Source organism: Pyrgilauda ruficollis, unplaced genomic scaffold, assembly GCF_017590135.1.
Source record: "Pyrgilauda ruficollis isolate IOZ18807 unplaced genomic scaffold, ASM1759013v1 scaffold108, whole genome shotgun sequence".
NCBI classification, from domain to species: Eukaryota; Metazoa; Chordata; class Aves; order Passeriformes; family Passeridae; genus Pyrgilauda; species Pyrgilauda ruficollis.
The window spans coordinates 109,579-124,570 of record NW_024508988.1 but is presented as its reverse complement, the minus strand read 5'-3'; the positions used below and the strand labels follow the sequence as shown (position 1 = coordinate 124,570).

Below are 14,992 nucleotides of genomic sequence, written 5' to 3'. Positions count from 1 at the left end.
AACTGCATCTTCCTACATTGTCATTGTCATGCCTCTACAGATACTGCTTATGAGAAGGAAGAAGAAATTTGATCAAGAAATGAGCTAGTCATTTGGAGTGATTTCTGTCTTTAAAAGCTCTGTCTTCATCATTTGGTTTCTGCTTCAGTCTTCAGTGCCACCTAAAAAAGAGAAAAGTGCTTATTTTTTCTCCTCAGAATTAATGCTTCTTGGAGTGAAGGCCTTTTTGTACTTTCAGATTCACTTAAATTTCTACAGTTGCTGTTCCTTAATATGCAGTACTCAATTTCAGTTTGGAAGGTTTTTAAAAAAGAAATTCATGATAATAAGGTTGAAATTCTGATTGAAATACTGAATTAAATTAATTAGTGTTTTTTATCTAGAACTCATTAATGTATAAAATCTCCCTTCCTTCATCTGACATGTGGCATTCAGTTTTACACAAGAGACTTGGGAAATAAACTTGTTTGCCTGGAATTCAAGGAAATTCCATTTCATGACTGTGTTTTGACATGTATCCAAATTCCTAAGTATTGGAGAAAAATGTGGTGAAGTAGGATGAAATTTAGGAAAAACAGTTGACCCTGTTTTTCAGAATTCTTAACTGCTATTAAAACTCTAAAGAGGAATGACTACTGTAATGAATTAGTGGCATCACTTTCCAACCCTTTTGGTGTGGAACAGTGACAGTGTGAGCAAGAGCTGAGGCATGGCATAAGAGTGGAAAATTAAATTTGAGTTGAAGAGAACAGTAGCTGTGGGGAGAACAGGTGCTAGGAGCAGACAAGGAGTGAAATTAGGTTGTGGGGGAAATGGCAGGAAGCTCTGTAGTCAACAAGGAGACTCATTTTAGGACTAAATGTATTTTTCCCAAGTCTGAATGTTTGCTTATTTTTGTCATTCTGTCATAAATGCCTCTTTCAAACCTAGTATCAAAGCAGATGTTTCCATTTTGCTTCAGTAACAGGTCCAGGTGGAAGATGGCACCATTCTTCTCCTACTACTTTCTCGGTTTACTCAAAGGGTAGAGAACTGTCATGTGAAATTAAGATTCTGATATTGTGGATGTCCCATGTGGTGGGTCAGACACTGCTGACAGAAATTCATTCAACCACTTCATAATTTTGCATGTGAAACTAACTTAACAATAATGTTAGCATTAAAAGGCCAGGTGCCATTTCCATCTTTTTCCCACTGTTGAAAGTCTAGTCATGCATTTGCATGCTGCTTCTCTGCAATTTTGTGCTTTGCTTTAGCACACATGACAATGTGCTCTGAGAATGTATTGGCACTGTGTTATCCTCTGTGCTGTTGTGTCTTGCCAAATTGAGAGAACTGTAGCAAATTAGGCAAAACTGTATCCTTTGGTAAAAGCCAAATTTCCAGAGTGCCAGTTTTTCTTTTCTGTGATACATCGCCTTGTTTGTGGTTGCTAATGGTATGTGGACATTTTTGTAGATGACCACACATGCTCCTGATATTTTGAGGTCTTAAGTTAGCTATTCAGACTTAATTTGCAGGAAGAGATGGAGTACTCATTGCTGAACTTGAGGTTGTGGACAGTCTCAGACTTAGTGTTTTGAGTTAGCAGTGTTGCTGTAGTGTTTGTACATCTGCCCCACATAAAAATAAAAGTAATATTACCAGTGTTCAGCATTCAGAAGGTGAGGAACAGGAAAAAATATGTGGGCAATATTATATCCAATGGAGACAACAGATGGTGTGCAATAAATTAACGCATGAATGCTGGGAAGAAAATGCTGCTTCAGCTGCTCTTGAAGGAAGTGTATCCATTTATTTTACTTGTGGAGCGTTGATTGATAAAAAGTGAGTGCAGTTAGAGACTTTATTATAAACATAACATTGAAAGTATTTGATTTAACAACTTTGCTGCTTTTGCACAGCTACTTTATGACGTAGATTTGGGAGGGTGCAGTTTTGGATTGTGTTCCACAACCTTACCTTTATTTCTTTTCCCTTCTTAGGTACCCCTTTGACTGTTGATAGTCCATATTCTAATCCTAGCATTTTGACATCTGGGCAAGGTAACACCCTTATTCTCCATTTTTATTTCTTAATTTTAAAGTTTTTAAGGCTTTTTCATTGACATTGAAATGAGTAATAATTACCTATTTTTACTCTAGGTTTACAGCCTCCTGCTATGTCAACTCCTATTTTTACTCCTGGAAATTCCATGTCTCACCCTGGTACATCCATTAGCGGAATGATGGGTCCTGAGATAGTATTTTCTGGAAGACACAATGGCATCTGCATATACTTTGCCCGGATTATAGGGTGAGATCTTTGTAAAAAGAGATTCTGTCACTCAGTTTGTTTCATAGTTTTTCTTTGCACTAATAGGTGCATGTAGGTGGTGTATTCTATATTAATAACATATAAATTGGAAATTAGTAAATTTTAATGTTGTATTTATGAAATACTTGTCTATATAATATGTTGGTTTTGCATCTCTTTTAATAATAGTACATTCAGTGAATGACCAGGGCAGGAAAGTTGCTTAGATACTGAGCCTGCAATCAAGTGCATAAACAGCACTCTGAAATCTCCATGTTTATTTTTAAAACCTATGAGTTGTGTGTTTTAAACTCCTACTGAACGATGAAACAGAAATGCAGAAGGACTTAAAAGATCAATGTTCTACCTTTAAGTAATTTCTATGAAGAATATTTAGTCAGAATTGGAAGTCAGAGCAATGAAGCATTACTAAAGATTCTGTTACCTTGGAAGTTGAGCCCTAAGCAACCCAAGCAACAACAGAGTTCTGCATATGTTGGTGATCTCTCTCCATGCTGAGTGGGAAAGAAATTTTTGTTATGAGACTTGTTTGTTTACTGTATTTCCAGGAAATCATATTCATCTGTAGTATTTGAAAGTGTCAAATTTGATTTCATTAAAGATTTTAGATCTGGAATTTTGCTAATTATTTATATCTGCACTATTCATTATTATGTCATGGCTAGTTTTTAGAATAAAATTATTCCTTATTTTAGATTTTTAACTTCAAAGTTTTACCATTTCTTTTTCAAGAAATTATATATAGAAGACTTACAAAAATACTTGGTTAAATGATTTGGCTTTTTTTTTTTTTTTTTTTTTTCAGAAATATTTGGGATGGCAGTATAGTCGTGGAGAGAGTTTTCAAAAGTGGCAATCGAGAAATTGTTGCAGTATGTAAAAGATTATTCTGTGTTCTTAAAAGTTTCTTTTAATATTTAAGTCCTTTTAAACTTCCATTCTTAGTTATAAACTGTTTGGTACAAGACCCATTGTTTGCCATGTGATTGTTTTCTTAAGTGCTGATCTCTTAATTGATAATTAGTTGTTTTTTAAAGCTATTATTTTAAATAATACTTTCTAAGAAACCAGCTAATTTAATCTCTGCTCTTAATTGTCAATGACCAGTTTTCTCCATGTTTACTGATGTCACTTCCTTGATACCCTCTTAGGGTTTCCGCATGCTCCCTCCAGACAAACCCTACAAATGAAATGCTTTAGTGATTTGGGATAGTCACTGCAGTTGTGGAAGGACATAAAAAATTTTTGTCATTTGCCTAACTAACATCTTGCTCTTTCATTTTTTGTCCATGATGAAAATAAAATCTTTTCTGGCTATGACTGTTAATAGAATTCAGTGCTCAATCCTTGTTCTAGCTTAGAGTTGGAAGTAGGAAAGCATAACTGATTTAGTTATCGGGGAGGGCAAAGAAAGTAGCATCTTGAATACTGTGTATCTGCAGAGGACTCCTGCCTCTTCGCATGTATGCTGCCTTAATGAATGTGGTATAATTATGTGTTCCAGTGATCTGTTACTAACACACAATTTATTTGTTGTACCCTCTTATTTGTCTTTTCAGTGATGTTAGCTTAAATTTGAATTTTTTGGAGAAAGAAGTGAAAACCCAGCTTTCTGTAAAGAAGTTTTCTTTCTTTTGCAGATAGAAAGCAGTGTTCCATCCCGTATGCTGGAATGTGTGCTACAAGAACTAAAAGGTTTACAAGAATTTTTGGATAGAAATTCACAGTTTGCTACAGTAGGAGCACTTGGAAACCCAAGGTATTGTTAATTGTGGTAAATTTACATGTGGTATTTAATGTACAGCTTTTGAAAAACTACCATAGGTATTTTGCTGAGTTGAAGTGTTTGTATAGTCTCCAGCTGCAACATTCAGATGCTAAAAATGAGTTTGTTACATTCATCTTTAAGTGATTCGGTATTTGTAATCATATTAGCATTTCTTGGGGTTTTTTTTAAATTGCAGTTTCAGCACACCAGCCAATCTACAGCAGAGACTCCTGGGTTTTATGCGGCCTGATGGTGGAAGTTCTCAGCAAGTCCAGCAAGAACTCCAAAGGAAATATCATGGTATGTAATTGGTTTTGAGCAGGAAGTATCAAGGAATGGTGCATTTGGATGTTGCTTTTCTCTCTTTTCTTGTGAAATAATCTGAATAAAAAGGCCTTTTTTCCACAGAAATTTTATGTTAAATATCTTGCCATTGTTTTGAACACTTACCTGTATCCTTTTTTCTTTCCTAATGTTCTCCATTACGGATAAGTTTGTTTAATCTCCTCACTACAGTATTTAGTAGCTGCACAACCATTTATATTTACAAGATAGCATTTCCTAAGCAGTTATTTTATGAGATAAGTGAGCACGATGTCCTGTTAAAAAACTACTATAGTGCAGGTTTCCAAAGGTACAGTCACTGAAATGTCTACAAAACCTTGTTTAGAAATTTGAGGTCTGTTACACAGCCCATTTGAATTCTTGTCTTCTTATAGTGCAGCTTTTGCCCAGCACTTGCAGGCAAGCTGGGAAATGTTGTTGATGCATATATGGAATTGTGAATGTTTGTGGTCCACGTGTGTGTAATCCTGGGCTTTTAATAGTGTAAATGTAAACATGTTCTGTAAGTCACTATGTAGGATTTGGTAGACCTTTAATAATTTTATTTTTTTTATTTTTTACTGAGTTCATTAATCTGTTCAGATTGCTGAATGACACAATGTAATTATTTTTAACCTCATTTGTGAAGTGTAAACACTGAAAAGTAAACACATAAATTGTTGCAATTATGTTCTGCCTATGTTACAAGTATGAAAACATTATCCTTTCAGTTTATATAGTACATCTTACCAGACTTAAATGTTGTAGTTTTTGGAGTAGTTGCTGCTTTAAAGGTAGTGTAGACTGTGTTGACCACAGCTGTAATTGTAATTGTTCTCTCTACAAGTAAATGCAGGTAATCAAACAAAAAGGGAATATGTATGGGTTTAATTTGATTTCTTTTATGTTCAGCAGAAATACATTTATAATACATATTTTTGGAACAAAAGTAAAAATTTTAAGACTGATGTGTAAATCTAGTGCACAGGAAACCATACTTGTTTTTCAGAGAGAATGATTCCTTTGTTGCGTAGTTTGAAATAAATGTTAACAGAGGGTTGTTTGTTTTGGGGCAGTGTTAACATAGCATTTGTCTCCCAAGGAAGCTAGACATCATTAGTCAGCAATGAAGGAGAGAAGAAGATAGAAAGTTAAGGAGATGGTTACTGAAAAACCTCAAAAACTTACATGCTTATTTGAAACATGTGGAATAGTTACTTGCTGACAGTGTCTGGTTTTCCAGCTGAGGCACAGCTAACTGAGAAGACTTCACTTCAAGGCATCCAGCAGCTTGTTCGCAAAACCTGCCAGGCACTGGCTTTATGGAAGTTGCTATGTGAGCACCAATTCAGTGTTGCTGTAGGTGAGCTTCAGAAGGTAAGATCTGGATAATATAATTTTAACTTGTATGTACTAATCACCTGAATTTCTTTTGCTACCTAAGTATTCCCAAAGGACTGTTACTTAAAATGATTGAGAAACATATGAATTTTAAACCACACAAAAATTTTTTTATATGTGGTCACAAATGTTTAAGAGACTGACATGTAGTATTGACATAATCACTTAATTTTATGCAGTTGGAAGTGTCACTAACAATAAATTGTTCTACTTTTATTGATACTTAATACTGAGTCTCCTTTATAAATTACTGTTTTTTTTACCTTATGCATGTTCTGTAAAATGTTCTGAAAAGAACAGACCAGCATATTCCAGCCATGTGGAATTCACTCTTTGCCCTAGTCTTGGTGAAAGATGGAGAACAATAGGGTAATAAAGTCCTTGCTCTTCTGTGTAAGTAGGGTACCAGATTATGCCACAGAACACCTGAGGTTGGAAGGAACCACTGGAGATCATCTGTCCCCATTGCAGTGGGAGTAATAATCTAATTGACTCTCAAAGTAGGGGCAGCTAAAACAGATTGCCCAGGACTGTGTCCAGTAAGGATTTTTAATATCTATAAAGGTGAAAACTCCACAGTGTCTCTGAGCAACCTGTTCCAGTGTTGAACTACCTCTAGAGTGAGAAAGATTTCTCTTCTATTCAGGTGTAATTTCCTTCGCTTCAATTTTTTACCATTGTGCAGTGTCCTGTTACTGGTTACCACTGACAAAAACCTGACTCTGCATTCTTTACACTTTCTCAAAAATATTAGTAAGATCCCACATATTGCCCTCTAAGCATCCAAGCTAAATGATCCCAGCTCTTTCAGGCTCCTGGTTTGTAAAGAAGGAAACTTGTAGAACAGTAGGTGCTACTGCTGTGCACCCTTTGCTAATGTCGAATTCGCAGCCAACCATTGAAAAAAGCTATTAATTTGAATACTGGGCATTTTGTCCTAAAACCTTATAGGATTATTTAAGAAGTTGTATATTTTGTTCACAAAAAGAATAATTGTAAACCTTACAGAGGCACAAAAGCTGTTGCTCTTCATGGTGTTGGGGCAATGGGGAGCTTTGTGCAACTTTTATTTGTGTTGGACAAGGAGCTAACTAACTGTTTAACAACTAAAATATTGTCCTTTGTCTTCAGTAGATTTAGAGTTTTTGTAGCTGTGTTATCATGCTGTTAGTATCATCTACAGACGCTACATAGTCACTACCTAGACCGTACTGGCGACTGAGTGTGCGCAAATATACATAATAAATTCTTAAAAATTAGAAACCTTCAGTGTAATTTAATCTTAAAAAACATAATGAGGTCAGACCTCGAACTTTCCAAACTCCAGCTTTTATTGAATCTGTCATTTTTATTGTTCCAAATATTAAAAATTTTGACAGTCTCATAGGGTGTGCATTCTAACAGTGCCCTGTGAAGTAAAAGGAACTGCTAATTCCATTCTTACTGTCAGAGATCTGAAACAGAGGGACACATAGTGAAGATGGCAGAGGAAGTCTGTTAGGTCTGTTAGGAGGAGTTTTCACTGTCCTTAGGCATCCAGCAAGGCCTTTAGTAGTTGCCCTTGATTTTTATTTTGCTATAAAATGTGTATTTTAAATAATGTATTTCTGTGCTGTACATTGTAGTCATTGGAGTTATGTATGTTTTTAATTATTAGAAACAGTTAATTTTGCTGCTGGAACATTCAGACATTTCTAAACAGGGTCAAGTAAAAGATTTGGTGAACTAATAAAATTCTGTCTCATCTTCAGGAACTTCAAGAACAGCTAAAGGTTACTGCTTTTAAAGACTTAGTGATTAGAGATAGAGAGTTGACTGGAGCACTCATTGCCTCTCTTATAAACTGTTACATCAGAGATAATGCTGCTGTGGATGGAATCATTGCCCATTTGCAAGATATCTGCCCTCTTCTTTATAGCACTGATGATGCTGTGTGTTCAAAGGTAAGTGCACTTCCAGATTCTGCAGCACCCGAACACAGCTTGAGAGCATACACAAATGAGAGACATTGGGCAGCTTGTAAGTCAAAATTATGCTCAAGTAGTTTCAGAAGCAGAAGAAGATGAAGTCAAGTTCTGGGCATATTTTCATCTTTTAATTGATTAATGCTATTAATGAACATTACACAAAAATTATTTGATGCATTTGCAGTTATTTTCATAGTCTCTTAACTTTAATCTGATCTCTAACCTTAACTCTGTCTTCTTTATGTTGATAAAATGTTGTCTTATTCCAGTCTTTCTCAGCATAGTGTCTTTCTGAGCATAGTATCTTGGTTTTTGTCCATTCCATAGTTTACTGGAATTTGTGACATTCATTTGTGTTTAAGAACTTAGGTCTTTGAAGCTCTTCAAATAAATTTGAAAGAAATAACTGGTGAGGAGAGAATAGGAAACCAGTTGTTTAAGTCTTCAGCTCTTCTAATGCTCTTGTAGCCTTTCTGCTGGAAACTTAGTGACCAGAGAGTGCTTTGGAGAGGATGGTCTTTCTTCTGTTTTGGCTTTGAAATTTAGAATAATAGCTCATTAACAGTATCCATGATGTGTTTATGTTAATAATTTCCATTTTGCATTTGTTTTTAGGCAAATGAACTTCTTCAGCGATCTCGACAAGCTCAAAGCAAAATGGAAAAAGAGAAGATGCTGAGGGAGTCGCTGAAAGAGTACCAGAAGATCAGCAATCAAGTAGACCTTGCTAATGTTTGTGCACAGTACAGGCAGGGTAAGAGCCAGTCACTGATCATGCTGAATAATTTCATGGTATTCTTTCATGCCATCTTTTCTGTTTGTTTTGTTTGATAACTTTCAACTCAGTCTTGTAATTTTTTACCATAAACCGTTGCTTAATAAATCTTAAAATTAAAATGTGCCAGCCTTTTCTTTTTTAAAGCCTTGCTAGACTTAACAAGCCAACCATTTCTATATTAAAATAGTCCCATGTATTTACTTCATATCGCAGTGCCTGTTTGTTTCATATATGTGGTTGAAATATTTCACTAGGGTCTCTGTAAGCAGACTGTTTCAGGTACCTTTTCTATGAAATATGCTGTTTGAAAGAAAGTTCTTAATCCTAATTAGTGTAGTATATCAGTTACATATACATTTAAATTATGTAACAGTTAAGAAATGGGCCTCAGTACAGTATTATATATTATGGAAGACATTGTATGTAACTTCTGTGTAACTTAGTATCTTAACTTCAAGTTTGCATATAAATGCCACAGGGTGGGAACAGGTATAGACTTTAAATTAGATGGACCAGAATGAATAGCGTAGCATTTGCTTGAGAAATGTTTGATGTCACTTACCATTTTGTTGCGAATTTAATACAATAATGAACAGTGATATTTGTTTTGATTTTTCCTAGTGCGTTTCTACGAGGGAGTAGTAGAGCTCTCTCTTACAGCAGCTGAAAAGAAAGATCCCCAAGGTCTTGGCCTTCATTTCTATAAAAATGGAGAACCAGAAGAAGATGTTGTTGGACTCCAAGCTTTTCAAGAAAGGCAAGTTTTCAGGATAATTCATGACGATTATGTGGAGTGCTTTATTTCAGGTGACTGGGAAAGTAGCTTTTTATGGAAGGAATGCAGGGTAATAATAAACAAGCGTTTTATGATAAGGGACACAATATAAATATTTTTGCGCATCATGCTCCCCTTGATTATGATTAATATGGCAGCAACTTAATCTGAAACAAGGGGTAACAGATGCAGAAAACATTGTGATCAGAACACTACAGGAAATACTTCTTAAAAAGATGAAAGAGAACAAACTAGGTTGTGACATCCACCTGACAAGAAACTGACAACAGTCGTTAAATCTTAGTAACTGTCTACAAAGGCATACAATAACACACTTGAGAAAATATTTTATGGACAGTTGCAATGAAATTTACGAAGCTTTTATTTTCTTTTGCTCTGTTTACAGATTGAACAGCTACAAGTGTATCACTGACACCCTTCAAGAGTTAGTAAATCAAAGTAAAGCTGCTCCTCAGTCTCCCAGTGTACCCAAAAAGCCAGGTCCTCCGGTGCTGTCATCTGACCCCAACATGTTAAGCAATGAAGAAGCTGGACATCATGTAAGAAACTTACAAAAAAGTCATGACTACGCTCCAGAGAACAGTGTGATTTGAAGGGGTCTAGAATTTATTATTTTAATAAAATTATGGAGTAGTTTAATGAAGTGAAGGTTTGTCATGAATTGGCCTCAATATCTAGAGCACCAATAGAAATTATGACATGCAAATAATGTGAACCTAAGTATTGTCGCATGGTAATTCAGGGCTTAAAGTAATGTAACCACTTCTCTAATAGCAGTTCTGACCTTTTCTTCCTTTAGTTTGAACAAATGCTAAAGCTGGCTCAGCGTTCAACAGATGAGCTCTTCAGTATTGCACTTTACAATTGGTTGATACAAGCTGACTTGGCGGACAAGCTGTTACAGGTGAGCTTGTGTATACTCAGTGAACTGGGAGAGGTGATTGTAATAATGCTTTAAAAGGCAGGGAAGAGCAAGAGTATGAGTGTTACCTTTCTGATGTCTGCAGGTTACTGCCCCCTTTTTGGAGCCCTATCTGGTGCGGATGACCAAGATTGACCAAAACAAAGTCCGCTATATGGATTTACTCTGGAGATACTTTGAAAAAAACAGAAATTTTAGTAATGCTGCCAGAGTCTTGGCTAAGTTGGCTGACCTCCATAGGTATGAATTATGTGTGATCTATTGTTTATATATTGAGGTAACTAGGGAAAAGCAGAAAAAAGCAAAATCAAAACCTTTTGTCTAAGTACTTTTTAAAAAGGAGTTTTTATTAAAAAAAAAAAAAAAAAAGATGTGTTAGCTTTAAGTCTAGGCAAGTACTGGAAATCAATGATAATGTTAGTTTTTGTATTGTACATTACTTTGCAATACATTTCCTGTAATAATAACTTATTAAGTGGCCAGTTCTTATTGAGAAGTACACTAGAACTGAGCTTGCAGTAAAGATGGGGTAATGTGGTTGGATTGTGTCATGCATGATTTAGTAAAATTTGGAAAAGGCACATATTACTTCCCAGAGTCTAGCTAGACTATAACTTACCCTCAAACAATTATATATTAAGTACTCATTTTATTGTGAAAATTTATTTTGCAGCACGGAAATTTCTCTTCAGCAGCGTCTTGAATACATCGCACGTGCCATTTTGAGTGCCAAAAGTTCCACTGCCATATCCTCTTTAGCTGCAGATGGTGAATTCCTACATGAACTAGAAGAGAAAATGGAAGTAAGAAAAAATAGTAATCTAAGCTACACTGTAAATGTATTATTTCACTTTGTCTCATTGGCACGTAACAGTTTTACTACCAGTTCTGTATAAATGGATTTCTTTGCTTTCGTCCTGCAAAGTTAGGCAGATTAAAATAGACTTAATGGTGTAAGGCAGCAATATTTCTATATTTAAATAGGCTCAAGTTAAACCTGGGTGTATTTTTAAACTATGATTAAATTAATTCAATCTTGAAATACTGTATTTTCCTCTTAAACAAGGTTGCAAGGATCCAGCTTCAAATACAAGAAACATTACAGCGGCAGTATTCCCATCATTCTTCAGTACAAGATGCAATCTCCCAGCTTGATGCTGAGCTGATGGATATAACCAAGGTGATGGAAATTTCCTTGTGTTAAAGTCCAGTTTGTCAAATTTTGGGGAGAAAAAATGTTTTTCAAAGACTTATTCTATATTGACTAGGAAGAGTAATAGGCAGTTTATCATTCCTGGTCTCAGAATGTCTGTTACCCTGGACCATAATTTTCTGTACTTTAATAGTGTTTTAGTCTTTAGTATTTTAATTTCTTTCACATGTTTATTTTCATTATGACGTCTCTTGAATTTCTTCACTCACAGAAAAAACTATTGGAAAATTAAGTTTTCATTTCAAATTCATATAAAATTTAGTGTTGTATCTAAGAAATGAAACTACACATAGCAAAAAAAAATTTAGTAGTTGACAACAGTTATGTTGCATATTTACTAGTCTGTCAGATAAAATAAGAAACAACTGATTTTTAAGATTTAATTTGATCCTACATGAAAAGTAAAGCTTGGTAATTTTTCTTTCAGCTGTATGGAGAATTTGCTGACCCTTTTAAGCTCTCGGAGTGTAAGCTTGCAATTATACATTGTGCAGGTCATTCTGATCCTATCTTGGTGCAAACTCTGTGGCAAGAAGTCATTGAAAAAGGTAGGTCTTAATGGAGTAGGAGTTGTGATGATCTCTGTCATCCTTTACCATCAGTTAGTAATTCACTATCCATTCCTGTTGTTTTTGATTGACTGGGGCTTTTTTCCCCCCTTGGTTTTAGGGCCCAAGTTTACCATTGTGCTAACAACATTGATCAGAGATTTAAGGGAAAAGCTGTGTGGTAGTGTGTTTGTTTTGGGTTCTGGAATGTGGTTTTGTTTGTTTGTAGTTTTTTAAGTAGGTTTGATGGAACTTCATGGAAGCATAAAAACTTAAAAATGTACATGCAAACACATCAGAAAAGGTTGTATTTTTACTTCCATGCGCTGATTTTTTTGTTGACAAGAGTGTAAGGCTTTTCATGTATTATTTTTAAATTATGTACATCAGTGTCATTTTGTATAAATGTAGGACTTTTCCTGAAGTTCTAAGTGTTTTCATTTCCAGAGTTGAGCGACAGTGTATCTCTGAGCCCCGCTGACAGAATGCAAGCCCTTTGTCTGAAGCTGGCATTGCTTGGAAAGATCTATGCTGGCACACCTCGCTACTTTCCTTTAGGCAAGTTGTTAGCCTGCGTAGTAAATAAGCATATGTTTGATGGATGGGTTTCAGCTTTTTTTTTAGACTCTTATAAAAGTTTTAAACTAAGAAATGTTTCTCATTTTTTAATCTCAAAAGAAATGGGAAATAAATGACATTTAGGTGGCAGCAGCAGTTACTTTTGGATGGCTGTGCAGATCTCATTTTAGAAAATAGTAAAGTTTGTTTGCATCAAAGCACAAAGTACAAAATGTGTATTTATACATTTAAGATTTTAAGCAAGCACATTTATCTGCTGTCTCTTGAAATTCTGTATGAGCCATCTGCCATCTTAATGGGTAGATTCTGAAAATAATTGAGGAGATTTCTGGATAGTTCTTAAAATTTCTGCTTTTCTGATGGTCATATGTTTTGACAATTATATAAAAACCTGGCAAATATGTTGTTCAGCAGTAAATCTTCTTTTGTTTTATAATACTAAAATAATGCGCAACTAACATTAAATATGAACATTTTGTGCTGACCAATACACTGTTGTTACAGGCACTTAAACAAGCTTCAGTAGTTTTTCAGGCCATTCTAGCAAATGTAGTCATAGTATGTGTTTTGCATAGAAACAAAAGTTAATGAATTTTTCTTAACAGCACAGTTGCAAAGCAAAATGGTATCAAAGTACTAGGTATGAGTAATCCCTGCCATGCACTGCTGATAGTAAATGACTCTTAAATGCCTTTGTTTCCTAGACTCCCAGTAACAAGTTGGAATCTAAATGATCCCTTGTTTATGTCCTCCAGATTTTCTAGTGCAGTTTCTAGAGCAACAGGTCTGCACTTTGAACTGGGATGTAGGTTTTGTAACATACACCATGCAAGAAATTGGAGTGCCATTGCCAAGGCTGCTTGAAGTGTATGACCAGCTGTTCAAAGCACGGGTAAGGAAAATTACACAAAATAAAAATTCTGTGTTCAGCTATTATCAAGGTCTCTCTTTAATGGGAAAATCCTTAATATAAGGAAGGATATAACAAAATATGCACTCAAAGCTTTGCTTTCTTTACTCAAAGACTTCAAAAAAGCTGCATCTTCTCCCTGTGAATAAAATCCTTGGATTTTATTCATTTCAGTTCCAGAGCGTGATGCGGAAATTCGTTAATTCTTTTAGTTTACCTGGAGCTAGTTTAGGATGAAATAGGATTAGAATTCTTATGTTGCAGAAGGAACAGCATATATTGAGTATATTAATTTTATTTGTTTCCTAATAATGATTAAAATTTGTTGTATCACTACATCTTGTCTGAACCATTAATGCAATAAACAAAGAAGTTTGACTTTGTGGTAATGGAAAACTGAATTAAATTTAGGTATATTTACATACGTAATTTAAAATAATGTTTAAATACAGGCTTAAATATAGATTAAGGTAGAATTCCTATTTATCTAACTTTCTTGATACAATAAATAAATAATTGCACAGCTGGCAATTCCTGTACACATGACACACCTTTTTATTGTCTTGTCTCCTTAATATTTGTGTCCTTAATATTCTGTGGTTTTTTTGGTTTTTTTTTTTAGGATCCATATTGGAGTAGAATGAAAAAGCCGTTGCATCTCTTGGAGTGTATTCACGTATTACTGTCAGGATATGTACAGGATCCAAGCAGAGTACCTATGAGGTAAAAAGATAGCTATATCCTAATGACTAGTGAAACATAAAATATTCTAAAATTCTTCACTCCAGCAATTCCCAAAGCTTTTCTTCTTTTGGGTGAATTTAATATTTTATTCCTAACACTTGTCATTCAAAACTATTTGGTAGAAACTTGTAGAAATCTGCCTTATAAACTACTTCCACAAAGGTAATTTTCTTCACATCGCTGAAGATCCTTGAGAAACTGAGAGGATTATTTTGTGATTTTTGGCAATATACTTTAAGGACTAGTTCAGACAAATCTGTTGCAATGTGTGAAAGTGGGGGAAAACACAAATTGGGCATTTTGTGATTGAAACAGTTAACTGTTTTATGTACAAATTCTAGAAGTTCTGAGTTAATCTAGGAAATAGAAGACCAAACATTGGAATGGATCTTCCCTATTTCTTTATAAGAGGTTGATGATGAATCGGTCTCCAAGACTAAAATTCAGCTTAGTTCACATCAGGAAGAAATTTAGGTGTAATAATAGAAAAAGTTTCTACCAAAAAAGATAGCTAAGTACTTGAAAAAGTTGCTTGCATATCACCTCTAGCTTTGACAATTTTTATTTGAATAGACTTTATGAACTTCAGTCAGAGCCATCTTGTCTCAAAACCAAAAAGCAGAACTAGGCAAAGTCTTGATAACTCTTATAAACATAGATGTTTCTGATTCTCCTGAATATCCCCTGTTCACATATAGTTTATTTCTATCTTTTATCACTGTATTG

The 14,992-nt window shown here is 34.9% G+C and overlaps 1 protein-coding gene across 2 annotated transcripts in view; it reads left to right on the top strand.

Annotated features, from left to right (window-relative positions):
- Positions 1-14,992, top strand: part of NUP155 (nucleoporin 155) — a 30,738-nt gene that overhangs the window by 14,717 nt on the left and 1,029 nt on the right. Inside the window, exons 17-35 of one of the 2 annotated variants that reach the window (XM_041472561.1) lie at positions 962-1,024; positions 1,986-2,045; positions 2,145-2,295; positions 3,122-3,188; positions 3,957-4,075; positions 4,281-4,384; positions 5,652-5,785; positions 7,561-7,752; positions 8,392-8,530; positions 9,176-9,311; positions 9,736-9,889; positions 10,150-10,254; positions 10,358-10,512; positions 10,946-11,075; positions 11,339-11,452; positions 11,913-12,033; positions 12,481-12,591; positions 13,368-13,504; positions 14,145-14,245. In XM_041472561.1, the coding sequence (XP_041328495.1) occupies positions 962-1,024; positions 1,986-2,045; positions 2,145-2,295; positions 3,122-3,188; positions 3,957-4,075; positions 4,281-4,384; positions 5,652-5,785; positions 7,561-7,752; positions 8,392-8,530; positions 9,176-9,311; positions 9,736-9,889; positions 10,150-10,254; positions 10,358-10,512; positions 10,946-11,075; positions 11,339-11,452; positions 11,913-12,033; positions 12,481-12,591; positions 13,368-13,504; positions 14,145-14,245 (2,293 nt within the window). The remainder of the gene's footprint in view (positions 1-961; positions 1,025-1,985; positions 2,046-2,144; positions 2,296-3,121; positions 3,189-3,956; positions 4,076-4,280; positions 4,385-5,651; positions 5,786-7,560; positions 7,753-8,391; positions 8,531-9,175; positions 9,312-9,735; positions 9,890-10,149; positions 10,255-10,357; positions 10,513-10,945; positions 11,076-11,338; positions 11,453-11,912; positions 12,034-12,480; positions 12,592-13,367; positions 13,505-14,144; positions 14,246-14,992) is intronic. The other variant, XM_041472570.1, reaches the window with a different exon arrangement.